This window comes from Canis lupus, chromosome 18 (genome assembly GCF_003254725.2).
Source record: "Canis lupus dingo isolate Sandy chromosome 18, ASM325472v2, whole genome shotgun sequence".
Lineage (NCBI taxonomy): Eukaryota > Metazoa > Chordata > Mammalia > Carnivora > Canidae > Canis > Canis lupus.
The window spans coordinates 6278871-6293418 of NC_064260.1; the positions used below are offsets into that span (position 1 = coordinate 6278871).

General features: G+C 44.8%; 1 protein-coding gene across 2 annotated transcripts in view; it reads right to left on the bottom strand.

Annotated features, from left to right (window-relative positions):
* Window positions 1–14548, bottom strand: part of VOPP1 (VOPP1 WW domain binding protein) — a 99534-nt gene that overhangs the window by 9130 nt on the left and 75856 nt on the right. For both annotated transcript variants that reach the window (XM_049096310.1, XM_025449202.3), the window contains exon 4: window positions 13255–13391. In XM_049096310.1, the coding sequence (XP_048952267.1) occupies window positions 13255–13391 (137 nt within the window). The remainder of the gene's footprint in view (window positions 1–13254; window positions 13392–14548) is intronic.

The window sequence follows — 14548 nt, forward strand, 5'->3', positions numbered from 1 at the left end:
GGGTGGCGCAGAGGTTTGGCGCCTGCCTTTGGCCCAGGGCGCGATCCTGGAGACCCAGGATCGAATCCCACATCGGGCTCCCGGTGCATGGAGCCTGCTTCTCCCTCTGCCTGTGTCTCTGCCTCTCTCTCTCTCAATCTGTGACTATCATAAATAAAAAAAAAAAAAGATACCATATGAATTTAGAGTCATTTTGGTAGTGAATCCTTTGAAAAGTTCTTCAAACTCTTGCCTGGTTTGCTGAAATTTTCAATGTTCTGATGCATCTTTGGTAATGTACACTTTCCCCTCTTACCAAGACTTTCCATTTCATGAATACTTCTTTGTAATGTTTCATCTTCTTTGGACCTATAGTGTTTTAATTTATGATTTTATTTTTTCCCTGTTTTACTGATTAGATATATCAAGGGTGGGACCTGCAATGATATTTACTTTTATTGCTTTTGTACCAAATACTAACTTTTTTTATTTATTTTTTTTATTATTATTATTTTTTATGATAGTCACAGAGAGAGAGAGAGAGAGAGGCAGAGACACAGACAGAGGGAGAAGCAGGCTCCATGCACCGGGAGCCCGACGTGGGATTCGATCCCGGGTCTTCAGGATCGCGCCCTGGGCCAAAGGCAGGCGCCAAACCGCTGCGCCACCCAGGGATCCCCCCAAATACTAACTTTTAAATTTGCAAATCTATTCTGCTTTGTGCAATTAATTTATATTTTTTATTATTTGCTTCTTATTGCTTTCTGTGAGTTTACTGATTTCTGAACCCCTTTTAAGGAGAGATCAGTTCATTTGCTTTCATATTTTAAACTTTTAACCAAGAATAAGGCTATGAATGTACCCTTAGAAGTCAACTTACATTCATTGCATATATTTTTGTATTAGCATTCACAGTGATTCCTATATTCATTTGAGTACTCAACAAATATTGAATCCCTACTATATGCCACACTGTTCTAGGCACTTAGGACAGAACAAAATTTCTGTCCTGACAATGCTTGCAGCTAAGAGAGACAATAAGTAAATAATAAAAAAAAATAGTATATTCACTGATATTAAGTGTTAAAAATGAAAATAAAGCAAGGATGTTGGAAAAAAGCAAACAAGGGAGGAGGAAAGGGAATATAATTTTTCACTGTGAACACAGAGAGGGTCTCATGAGAAGGTAAAAGACCTAAAAGAAATGAAGAAATCTACCATGAGCATATGGGGAAGGGGGATGAAGGACATGCCATGGTTACCTGGGGCGGGGGGTGGGGGGAGGTGATGGAGGAGCAGCCACGCACCTGGGGCGGGGCAGGTGATGGAGGAGCAGCCATGCACCTGGGGGGGGGGGGCCGCAGGTGATAGAGGAGCAGCCATGCACCTGCGGGCGGGGGGGCAGGTGATGGAAGAGCAGCCGCGTGTACCTGGCAAAGAGGGTTTAGATGGAGAGAAAGCCTTTCAAGCAAAAGAAATCACAGTGCAAAAGATGCCAACAGAGTAGCCTGGAAGGTGTGAGGAAAGCAAGAGGCCAGTGTGCAGGGAAGCGGAACGAGCCAGGAGGACGGCAGAAGTCCCTGGGAGCAGAAGAGCAGTATGAGGGGGAGACCTAAGATGGAGGGACCTTGCTGGCGCTATGAAGACCTCTGACTGGGATCAGAGAGCTCTAAGTCTTCCACTTAGGAAGCTCTGACCTGTTACTGCGTCTGCTTTGTTGGAAATAGACCAGAGCAAGGAAGTAGGAAGCAAGACTAGTTAGGAGGCCCCTGTGATAATCTAAATAAAAGGTGGCAGATGGGAGAAAATGTCAAGATGGCTTCTGGTCTGAGCAACTGGAAGAAAAGAGTTGCCATTTAGGGAAACTGAGTCACATTCCCAAGATCTGCTAGGGAGGCATCAAGTTAGAAATGAAACTGAGCACACCCTGAGCTATGTGATTTCTGCTTTTGTAAACGTATTCAGACTTTGTTCGTAGTGTACAATTTGAAAAATTCTTTTAAATATGCCAGTCATTTTTAACCTTAATCAGATTCATAGTAATGCACGGGCACTCCTATAGTTCCCAACGTTCTTTCCTCTCATTTCTAAGTTTTTGTTTTATAGACTTGAATTTAGTCAATACATAACTTAAGTTTACCTTCACAATACAAAATTATTATTATTTTTTAAAGATTTTATTTATTTATTCATAAGACACAGAGAGAAAGAGGCAGAGACACAGGCAGAGGGAGAAGCAGGCTCCCTGCGGGGAGCTCGATGGGGCACTTGATCCCAGGTCTGCAGGATCACGCCCTGAGCCAAAGGCAGACATTCAATCACTGAGCCAACCAGGTGTCCCCAAAATTATTTTTTATCAGCACGAAAAAGATTTCTTTTTTATATATGTATCTGTTCAGAAAATCATGAGTTATTTCTTGAAGGATAAACAAGAGACTGGTAATACTGGTAAGCTGAAAGAAGAGAACCAGGGAAGAAATGACTTTGTATACTTTCTCTTGCATTTATTATCCATTTAAAAAAGGGGGAGGGGCTGGTTTACTGCTTCTTTGGGAGAAGGAGGGGTTGAGTTAAAAGGAGTACCTGTATTAGTCCCTAATACTTTCATGCTGACCTGCCAGGGTTTACAGAGATTAAAGACTTGAAATACAGCTAAGACACACACGAATACTGGAGCCCCAGTGTTCCACAAGAAAAGGCAGCCACAAGCTTTGTGAGCAAGGTTAGTAGGAAATAAAATCTTCTATCAAAAGTGTTCACTTTAGGATGCCTGGGGGGCTCAGCGGTTGGGCGTCTGCCTTCGGCTCAGGGTGTGATACCAGGGTCCTGGGATCCAGTCCCACATCGGGCTCCCTACAGGGAGCCTGCTTCTCCCTCTGCCTGTGTCTCTGCCTCTCTCTCTGTGTCTCTCATGAATAAATAAATAAAATATACATTTAAAAAAAAATACTCACTTTTTCTTTCCTGGCTGTATAAATCAGAATTTGAGTGAAGGAAAGTTTTCCCCACTACTGACAATTTAAAAACAGAAGCTAGAATAGTTGTGCTAAGAATATAATGGTATTCCACAGAGCAAATCATAGAGCACAAGGAAGAAAAAGAGCAACAGTGATCACATCCCAACAGAGATAAGGACTAAATTCTACTTCAGTCCTGCAGATCTCAAAGGTTCTCATACAGGCTTTATTATGATTTTTTTTTTAAGATTTTCTTTATTTAGTCATGAGAGACACAGGCAGAGGAAGAAGCAGGCTCCATGCAGGGAGCCCGATGTGGGACTCGATCCTGGGACCCCGGGATCACGATCTGAGCCAAAGGCAGATGCCCAAACAGAGCGCCCTGGGCGCCCCTCTCACACAGGCTTTAACGCTTAGCTTGGATGAGATTAGTTATTGCCACCACTGCTCACTGCCTTTTTTCTTATCAAACATCTAGACCCCTCTGTGTGGGTCCCATTCCAGGTCAGCTGGGAATCGTGTTAAAATGCAGATGCTGACAGAGCACCTCTGGGATGCCACAAGACAATCTGCACTTCTAACACGCTTCCAGAGATGCACGTACATCTCCAGGTCAAACTTCGAGTAGCAAGAACCAGACACGTTAGAAATGTCTATTGATCTTCATAACATATTATTCCCCATCTTAGAGATTAGGTCCCTCTGTTCACTCAAACTCTTCCCTAAGTCCCATCAACTCTAAGGCCAGGTGAATGCACACCTGTCTGTTGCCACCACCTCCCTGCCACCGCCCGGGCCCAGACCCCCACTGCCTCCTACTGAGATGGTGACAGCCAGCTCTGATTCCCCTTCCTCCACCTCTGATTCTCGCTCAAGGTTCTCCTGTGTGGCTATCAAATCACCTTTGATCGTTCTCTGCTAAATATCCCTTAATGCACCCCTATTATTTCTCTGTTATATTCTTCAGCTTTCCTTTCTCTGAAGCAGTATATATAATTGGATTTTTAACACAACTTGATGTTTTAACACATTTGGAGTCACTGTAATATGTATTGCAGGCAGTCCTCCACTATTACCGAATTTTGTTTTTACATCTCATCAATGCTTCTCATCTAGTCTGTTTTTGTGCCTTAAAAAGTGTTTATTACTATCTTCCATGTTGGTTTAGAATGGTGACATGTTAATTTGCTTTAGGCAGGGAGGGGCAAAGGGAGAGGGAGAAAGAGAATCTTAAGCAGGCTCCACACTCAGCACAGAGCCGGATGAGTGGCTTGAGCCCATAACCCTGAGATCATGACCTGAGCCAAAATCAAGAGTTGGTTGCTTAACCGACTGGGCTACCCAGGAGCTCCAACATATTACTTTTAATTCCAAGAGTAGATACTACCCAGATGCATAATAAACTGTCAAACTCAATACTGGAGTTCCTTTTGTGGGAAATTAGCAGTACGGACTTCTTAGCCAGCCTTTATTAACTGAACGTGGGGACAAACATGCACTTCTCCAGTTTGTAAAAGCCTCATGAACAAAAATGCTGGTGAGAGGTGCCCAAAAGTGGCAAAAATAATGTTGGAGCTTGCTTTCTTTCACTGAAGCTTCTGGTGACAGATGGGAGGCCAATTTGGCGGTGTGGAGTAGAATACAGAGTAATTATTCATCAGCTGGAAGGTGGGCTTGAACCTGATGACCAGTAGGATACTGTGACTTTGTATGATTTTTCTCTCCTTCTTTTTGCCTATGATAAATCAAAGAGAACTAATAAAGTATCCCTGGTTGGCTACATACCCACTGCTAAGCTCACTTTGTAATTATTACCTTCATGGGTCTCAAATCTGGCTTGGCTTCCCACTAGATAGCTTTTCCCTCACAAAGATGTAAAAGTTAAAAATTTTTTCAGATTTTTATTTAAATTCTAGTTATTTAATATATAGTGTAGTAATGGTTTGGGGAGTGGAATTTAGTGATTCATCACTTAAATATAACAATCAGTGCTCACCATAGCAGGTGCCCTCCTTAATACCATCACTCACTGAGCTGATCCCCACCCACCTTCCTCCATAAACCCGTTTGTTCTCCTTCCTTAAGCGTCTCTTATGGTTTTGTCCACCCCCACTCTCCTTTGTTTCCTTCCCATATATTCATCTGTTTTGTTTCTTAAATTACATGTATGAGTGAAATCATCTAGTGTTTGCCTTTCTCTGACTTATTTCACTTAGCATAATATACTCTAGCTCCATTCACATTGCAAATGTCAAGATTTTATTCTTGTGATGGCTGAGTAATATTCCATTGTGGAGAGATATATATATACACAGAGGCAGAGAGAGAGAAATAAAGCGCGTGCATGCGCGCACATCTTCTCTATCCATTCTTCAGGTGGTGGACATTTGGGCTCTTTCCAATAGTTTGGCTGTTGTTAGTAATGATGCTATAAACACTGGGGTGCATGTATCCCTTCGAATCTGTATTTCTGCATCCTTTGGGTAAAGACCTAGCAGTACAAGGCTTGGTGATAGCGTAGTTCTATTTTTCACTTTTTGAGGACCCTCCATACTGTTTTCCAGAGTGGCTGCCCCAGGTTGCATTCCCACCAACAGTGCAAGAGGGTTCCCCTTCTCCAGACATCCTCGTCAACATCTGTTGTTTCCCGAGTTGTTCATTTTAGCCATTCTGACCGGTGTGAGGTGTGATCTCCTCATGGTTTTGATTTGTATTTTGTAAGAGTTAAAATATTATTAATACATCAAACAGCAGATAGAAACACATATTAAAGTATCTCCCCAACACTGTAAAAGTCTTCCAAAAAAAGATGAAATGTATTAGAGGACATTAAAAGTTTATAAAAGGTCAAAAGAAAAGGTAAACAGCAGAACCAATGAAAAATGCATGTTGTGTTTCTGTGAAGTTCTGCAGGCCACCTGAATGTGCAAGATAGGAAAATAAAACTTTCAAACTTCATAATTTAACTTCGGGGTCTATAGCCTCCACATTTTTCTACTGATCAGAGGTCAGGAGTTACCACTGCTGCCAGTCTGCTTTGCTGTCCTTTGGGAGCCCAGAGGCAGGGGCCATCTGTTTAAACTCCACTGTATGCACTGAGGCTACGCACGGCACTTAACACATGGTGCATGTGCTTAAAACATGTGACAAGTGACAGAAGGAGGTGTATGTACACAATACATCTTCCGGGGGCCTCTCTGCAACAAGGAGCTCTCTGTCTAGCTTGGCCCACGTCTGTCCTTACATCAGCTCTTAAAGAACAAATAACAGCCATTTCAAATACATTTAAGGAGAAAATTTCATGATGATGAGCTCAGGAGAAGTCTGGACAAAGAAGCAGACGTGAAAGGTAATCTAAGGATCTTAAATGCAAATGAAGTGAGTGGGGACAGTCTGACCAGCTTTGCACTTAGGAACCATGGAAGGTACACACTTCAGACTTCTGTCATCTGCCCTGAAGTATGAGAGGTTTCAAAAAATGTGGGCTGGGCAGCAAAGGGACTCTAACTCTGTCTTTGCTCCATCATTGGTTGAGCCGAGAATCATAAGCAGAAGACCTAAATGAGCTAGAAGTTTCCGTCCCCAGTGATCAAAGATCATAGAAGGAAATGCTGTGGTTATTAAGGCAACAACATGAACTGCCTACCAGCAGGGCCGGCTATAGAAAATGCCTTTCCTTTTGAACTGTACTCTGTGTGGAGTGTGTCATCTGTTTGTAGTAGCTAAGGATATTAAACGTTTTTATGGGCGGGGGGAAACCTTCACATTTTCAAATGGTAGGAAAAAAAATTAAACTCCCATTTTTAGATGGCAGACTGTTCTAGACATATCTACTTTAGATAAACTGAGTAATGCAAATCATAAGAAATAACGATTGAGGTGTCCTAGAAAAGGAAAGGGGTGGCATCAAAGCTAGAGAGAATCACCAGAGTAAGAATGACAGAGAAAAAATCAGATGGATACACCGAACTTTCTGGAAAAATATTTTTGGTTGGCAAGGAGGAACTCCATGCTCTAAGGCAGGAATTCCTGGGCTTCCCTAGACGAAACAGCTCTCAGAACCACAGTTCCTCGCTCGCCCTAATTATCTGGCCAGCGAGTCACCTTCTGCCCCCAGGGATGGACTGGCAGGGAGTATTCTGGTAGCTGTGAGAGTATATTAGGACACTGGCATTTATGACTTTTAAACGCATCACTTAAATACTGCCAGTTACCTTCCTTCTTTCACCAAAGCCATCGGTTCTAAAATAATTTCATCCTGAAGGGGGCGCCCCCGAGCAGCGCAGCAGAGGGCCAGGCACGCAGCCGGGCAGCAGGTGCAGGGCTCACCTACGTCCCTTCAGCCGCGGTTCATAAACGAACACCTCGGGGCCACAGAGGTTAGAGGTTAGAGATGCGGACAGAGGCGGCGGGGCTGTCTCATCGCCACCTCCACGTCCCTGAAGCCCCCCCACCCCTGCCTCCCGTCACACTGAAGAAGAATTCTGTTTATTCCACTGGCTCCAACAAACAGGTTGTCCCCAGACCGAATTGCAGCTCTGCCTGGGAGGGCAATTCAACTATCAAAACACACTCCCCATTATTTCCATTTTCCTGCCGTTGGTGTCATGTGGTCCGACCACTGGAGTTGCTGCAAGCGGACAGATCTAGTATAAGATCGAGACCTTAAACTGCCAGGAAACCGTCAACAAACTCGCCGTAAATGCGCCGCTGTACAGGAATAAGGATGCATCTCCCAGTGGAATACTGGACGGAATGCTCCATCTTCTTCTGTTTTGTTTTGTTTTTTTTTAATCAGTGTTAGTCACGTTAATCACTATTAAAGGAAACCATTTAAAAAGGAAACCAATCACATGAACACCATAAATGTTCCGATTTCTCTCTGTTTGTTGGTGTGATGACACAGTCAGGATCCACACTCTAAACGTTGCCCCCCACCCTCTTCCCTAAACGCAGCTTTACACTTCTCCTGCCACAGTTACGTGGCCTTGATCCCACCCTTCACGCTGGTGGCCACATGAGACCCCAGAAAGAAGAGAGGCCACAGGGAATCACCCATTCCTCAGTGGCCGCCGTAACCCCTTTCCCTACCTTCATCTGGTGCACACCACATTCAGCTGAGAACAACGCTCAGGTCTCCCTGAAATCCAGCCCAGCTCTCCTCCCACAGCTCCGCTTTAGCCAAGGCTTTTGTGTTTTCTGCCACGGTTTGAAAAGTTATTTTTTTCTTCCAGTTTTATCGAGGTATAATGACACAGGGCATTGTAGAAATTTAAGATAGAAACATAATGATTTGCTACATATATTCATACCATAAAATGATCACTGCAATAACATCAACTGCCTTGCAGAGTTACGTATTTTTTTTCTTTTTGATGAGAACTTTGAAGATCTACCCTCTTAGCAGCTTATATATGGTCAGCATGCTGTGCATTACGTCCTCAGAACTTATTTACCTTATCACTGGAAGTTTGTATCTTTTGACCCTCGTCCTCACCTGCACGCCCCCTCATTCTACAAGTTCTCAGAGGGCAGCCGTGACCATATCTTAGCCACACCCGTCCTCCTGTGTGAACACAGTGGCTGCTGCCCATGGGCTCATGTTTTCCAAATGAAGGGAGTCCATCTCTCCTCTCCACCCAGGAGGATGTATCCATGGCCCCTGCCAGCAGCATGGCGTGGAAATATCTGGGGAGCTACAGCATTTATAGAACTCTGTATGTAAAGTTGCATTTTGGCCACCTCTGTATAGAAAGATTAACTAAAACGAGCAGTGCTTTGCTTCATATGATTCCATTTTGCATAGAAAGTGCCTAGGCTCGGAAGAACAAGTGGACCACTCTGATCTCACAGACCTTGGGCTGTCCAGGTGCCTAAGAACCCTAAGGACCTGGACCCTGGCCTGCTCAGGTGCCTTGACTTTTTTTGTTCCCCAAAACACAGCTTCTGTGATACCCCCTCATCGAGCTTGAGTCTCAAATGAGCTAAATGCAGCCTTGGGCTTCAGCCTTTGTTTCTTTGGGAGTCCTGCCTCTGAACTTCAATTGCACGCCTCGTGTGTCAGTCTCTTCCCCCAAGTCGTGCTCGAACCTGCATCAGCCCCCTAGAACCATGATGCTGCCACAATCCTCCAGTTAGGAGCATCTCTGCAGCGTACAGATCTGCCTCTCTTCACTCACCCACACTGGCCTGGGCTGCTGGTCCCAGCTGGAACACCACCGTGTGCCCCTCTGCATGCCAGGCTATGAGCTGCTACCCTCTCCCTGTCCCCCAGTGCACAAGTATAGGTTCTCTAAAACCTTCTGCTGTTTCTTCTTCATGAATAAGCAAAGCTCACCAGAATACACTTGCCCTCCCCCAGGTCAGCAGAAGAGATTTCCCTAGCAAATCCACAAACGCTATTCTGTGTTTCATGAAGATACTGTTTTCCTGAGCACTGGACATAATAGTGACCTTGTGAACCTACTATGTCACGTTAGTGCACTGAGTTTCTCCGTAGAGTGCCAAGCTCTGCATGTCCTTCTTTTTATACTGCACATTCCCAAGGGCACGGTGCCCTGAGAGCTACAGGATCTCCACAAACAGCTGCAGAGAGGATGAATCCCACTGACAGGATGAGGGGGGTATCTACACTGGAATCACTGAAAAGCCAACAGGCCCTATTTTTTTTTTTTTTTACTAGTTCTAAAAAATCAAATCAAACCACTTGTGTTGCTCCCAAGCTCAGCGCTGTGAACAAATGACACCGACTTTGATTTTATAGTGAAATTATGGAAACTGCCGACTCCCGTGGAACAAAAAAGCAAACCTTATTCTTTCTCTCTCTCTCTCTCTTTTTTTTTTTTTTGAATAATAGTGAAGCAAAGTTTATTGAGTGATGGGACAAAGCTCCCAGCAAGTCTTATTCTCATACGACACTCTGGTCTATTTCGAGACTGCCTATCTCATGCTGCTACTGGCCTGTATGAAGTACACAAATGGGAGAGATGGTGATTCACCAAAACCAATGCTCTCAACAAGTGGTGAATGGGCTCTTATGCTGCTCCAATGGTCAGTGCATCATGAGAGGTCTTGGAGGGAATGAACGGCCCCCACTCCTGAGAATGCCTCCAACCACAGGTAGAATGGGGCCAAACCACACTACCTGAGATGTCTGAGAGGCTGTGCTTCTCCCTCAACAGCTGCTGACTGGCCTTTCTAGTCTTTCTCTGCTGTCTACAAAGAGACTCTTTTTTATTTGGAACTCCCCTGCCCGAGGCTCCTATGTTTATGCCACCTTCAGTGGTGTCCTGCAGTTGGTCCTGTGGTCACAGGACATCAACAACAGCTGTTTGGAGCACTGGAGCTCCAGAGACGTGGTGGGCATGTTAAAGGCTGGTGTGAAAGGAAGACCACAGGGTCCTCCCTGCCCACTTCCTGGTCCCTCGTTCCTTCTCCGCTCACCCCCACTTAAACATTCAGTCCCACCTACCTGTACACCAGACAGCCTCCCACATACATGGCTTCCCCACATCCTCAATTTGCCTCTGTAGCTCTCGCCACGTTTGATGACTATATGGTCATTTGTGCCACCATATAGGCTTTCACACCCAGTTGTGCATATGACTCAATGCTGCACAAGTGGGTGAGTGAGGGCTGGAACCCAGGCTGTGGGGTAGTGTCCCATGTACCTGCTGCACCTTAGTAGCTGTGCGGATACATGGGCTGAGCGAGCAATTCAAGCACGGCAGGGCTCCAGGCTCCGAGTGTGGCCCCTATAATCCTGACCCCAGGCTGGCCAGGTCACTCAGCCGGCAGATGTGAATCCATCTGGTGCCGGAGATGTAATCCTACTGAATCATGGGCTCCGTAAGGGTCCGAAGTACATAAGAGGGATTAAAACTCACTACAATCAATGCTGTTAAAGAACCTGGCAAAGCACCCAGAAGGGAAAGGCAACAAAGATGTGGCTTGGGACAATTTCACTAAGGGGGCCTTTTCCAGGCAGACAGCAGACAGAGGGCACATGCAGGGGTCCAGTGAGACAGCAGGGCTATGAGAGACCAAGTGGCTGACATAGGGCACTGAGCAGAAGCAAGTCCGTGGGCGGAGGGATGAGGCTGTAAAGGATGTTGAGTCCTTGGCTGAGTGTGGACGTGCTGGTAGCAAAGTGAGCAGAGAACCTTAAAGCAAAAGAATAATATGACCTATGTGCTTTCTAATTTTTTTTTTTTCATCAAGAACTTTCTGGTGGCACTGTGGGAGACAAAGAGCTCGAAGACATCAGTGACTGGGAAACTTCCAGCAGCCATAGCTCAGGGATAAAATGAGAATCTGATACCTACTTATTGGGTGCGGTTGATAAGGGTGCTGAGGACCTCAGGAAGGGAGCACCAGCATGCAGAAAAGAGGCAGGACGGGGAAAGACGGCACATGGGGGACATGCTGCACTGTCATTTGGAAATACGAGATGCCATAGACATTCAAGGAGAATTATGTGGCATGCAGCCGGGGCTCCAGATGCCCCCCACATGTTCACCCTGACAGTAAAGGGACCACAGAACTGACACCTGGCCAGTACTGTGGACAAAGGACACGTGGCGTCTTGCATCTGTGACATGACTGCTTTTCCCCGCACTACAAATCAACATAGTGATTAAAGAAAAAAAGGAGGAAATTTATAAATCTTTGACTCATACATCTGATCTACTGTTTCTTTCTTGGAAGAAAAAAAAATCAAAGGACTGACTTAGGCTAATTCAGATGAAATTAAATTTTGCACCCTCCTCAATTTCAACCGAAAAATTTGCACTTCATCCTGTGCTAGAGTGTAAATTTGAAGCTATTCAAGTGTTTCCAAACATGAAAGAATAAAAATCCACTTACATGTGAAAAGTGGGACTACTCTGAAAGTTTAACATACAGCAACCTCTGAATGTTACAGAAAATACCAGTCAGATCTTTTAGTAACATTTGAAAAAAATAATAGATTTAAAAAAAAAAGACAACTAAGGAGTATCTGGTGTAAAAGAACTAATCAACAAATGTCCATCTCTACTCCCTTTGCATCTTGAGAACAGCATGTCCTCATGTGAACAGGTGAGAGAAAACTTCTTACTCTCAATCCCCCTAATTTTTTTTTTTTATTAAACCACCTTTTTGAGTTATGACTGACCTACACAAAGCTGAACATATTTAATGTATACAACTTGGTAAGTCTGGAAATAAATATATACAGTGACATCATCACAATATATGCCATAAATCTATTCATCACCCCCATATTTATTATGATGATGATAAGAACACTTCATGTACGATCAACTCTCTTCACAAAATTTTAAGTTAACAGTGCTATTAACTATAAACCTTATACTGTATGTAGCACTTCTCTAGGACATACAGACCACGGCAGGAACTGCTCCTAGAACTGTCTACTTGAGGTGTGGTGTGCGATCCATAGAGAGAACCCCCGCCCTCAGCTCTCCAGGTGGAAACAGTGACAGGGAGCAGCAGGGCAGCGTGTGTAGGAGGCAGGCCTGCCACCGAGCCTCGGCACACGGTGGCCCAACAACGGGAGCTCTAACGAGCAATGCCTAACCACCCCTCTATCCCTTCCTCCTCAGGTGGTTCCCTCAAAGGGAAGGGAAACATCTCACAAGTAACCTCCCTAACAGGGAGCCAGCCTGTGTCCTGAGGGAAGCCTGAATTCACCTACCATAGTACCTGAGAGTTTTAGGTAAGTTAAAGCAATTTTGTAAGAATTAGGAAACCACGAAGTTTTCTTGACTCTGTGGCACCACTTTGGGTAACTAACATTCCCTAACTAAGCCAAATGTAACTTATACAAAAATGTCTCGAGCAGCACTATTTATAAGTACTCAGAATCCTAGTAAATTGCATAATAAATGCTTCTTGAATGAATGAATAAAAAGCAAAACAAGAGAAAACAAATGATCAGCAATGACATAATATCTAAGCAAATCACCATTTAGCAGCATCATTAATATTTAGCCCGGATGCATTATGAATGACAGAGACACTGCTGTTTGTACATAGAAATTTATACATGCTATGATTTTTTAAGGAAAAAGAGCAAACTATATGCATATATGAACTGCATAAAAGGTGCACCACTAATTAGGTAAACATATTAGAAATACAATCCACACTTTTCATTAGCACAAATGCACAGTAAGGTTGATCACCGGAACTTAATTGAATAAATATGGCCTGAATTTATTCTTCTTAGCATATCCGATAGCAGGGACCTTTTTAAATGCTTGCAGAGACACAAAAACTGCAGAGAGGAGAGACAAGGACAGAGGGGTGGGCTGACCTGGAGCGGGGTTTGGGGGCTGCCTGGTGTAGGACACGTTGAACGCAGGCTCCTCGATCAGCGGCGGGGGGTACATGCGCCTCCGGATGAAGAAGCCGGCTCCGCAGCAGAAGAGCACGCCCATCATCAGGAGGAACCTGAGCAAGAGCACAGTGGTGAGGTGGTGCTCAGGGCCGATCGGGGGGCCGGGGGGCTCGGCGATCCCGAGGGCAGGGGGCCACAGGGCGGGGCTCAGCACCTGGCTCCTCAGGCTGGCCTTCCCCTCACATCTCCCCCCGGACGTTCCTGGGTGGACTTCTGGGATGCCCCCGAATGGAACTCACACTGAGAAGCTAAGGGAGAGTTCTCAGCTCCAAATGGTCAGCTGCCTTCGAAGGGTTGGTACAAGCACTTACCGTCCATAGCTCTCACCTCAACTCGGTCATTTTAGTCAAAACAGGAGATGCCTTCTCAACCTCAATCTCAATGTTTGAACACAAGGCCACGGCCAATCCGGCTTTTGCCTCACTGTCCATGTCCTCCGTTTTCCATTCTTTGCCCAGGAAGCAACAAGGACAAGCACATTTATCCTTCCTAGCAGTTTTCTCTTCATTGTAACGTGAATATTCCCAAAGAAATTTTAAATGGTGACCTTCCTAGAGCACACCCTCATTATAGAAAAAACTACAGGACTAGAAAAAATACTCACAGTCAATAGAAAAGCTGCATATATAAAATCTCTAGGTATGGCTGACATTCCCCTACTGTGATCTTAAAATCTAACGAACAGTAGAGCTGAATGCTTTGATGACAGGACCTCTGTCCAGCTCATCTAGGAGTTCTCAGAGATGGTCACACTGCTGGCATTCAATAAACGACTGCATGGCTTCTTCCCACCTCACATTTGCACCATACCTTTTCTTCCTGAAACAAGGGAAGTCGTTCTGAGAAGAGCCAAGCTGTCTGTCCTGCACAGACATGGCTGGGAAGCTCCTGCATATCTCAGACCTGACATTACGATGGGACTCATGCAACCCTCCAGAACCTCAGCCAGTATAGCCATACTATGTGGGCAGCATACTGCCTTGTGAAAGACGAACATGCAGCAGAGCCGGCTGTGCCATGGTTTAAAGGAGTCTGGCCATACATACATGAAATTTAAGAAAAAAGGCAGATGATAAAGACTTTATTAGTATGATGTTAAGTGTAAGAAGACACTTATTCACTGATAAGTCAATCAGTATTTACTGGACAACCTTGGAACGTGGAGTAGGAAGATAGTAGGAACGTGGAGTAGGAAGATAGTTCAGAGGCA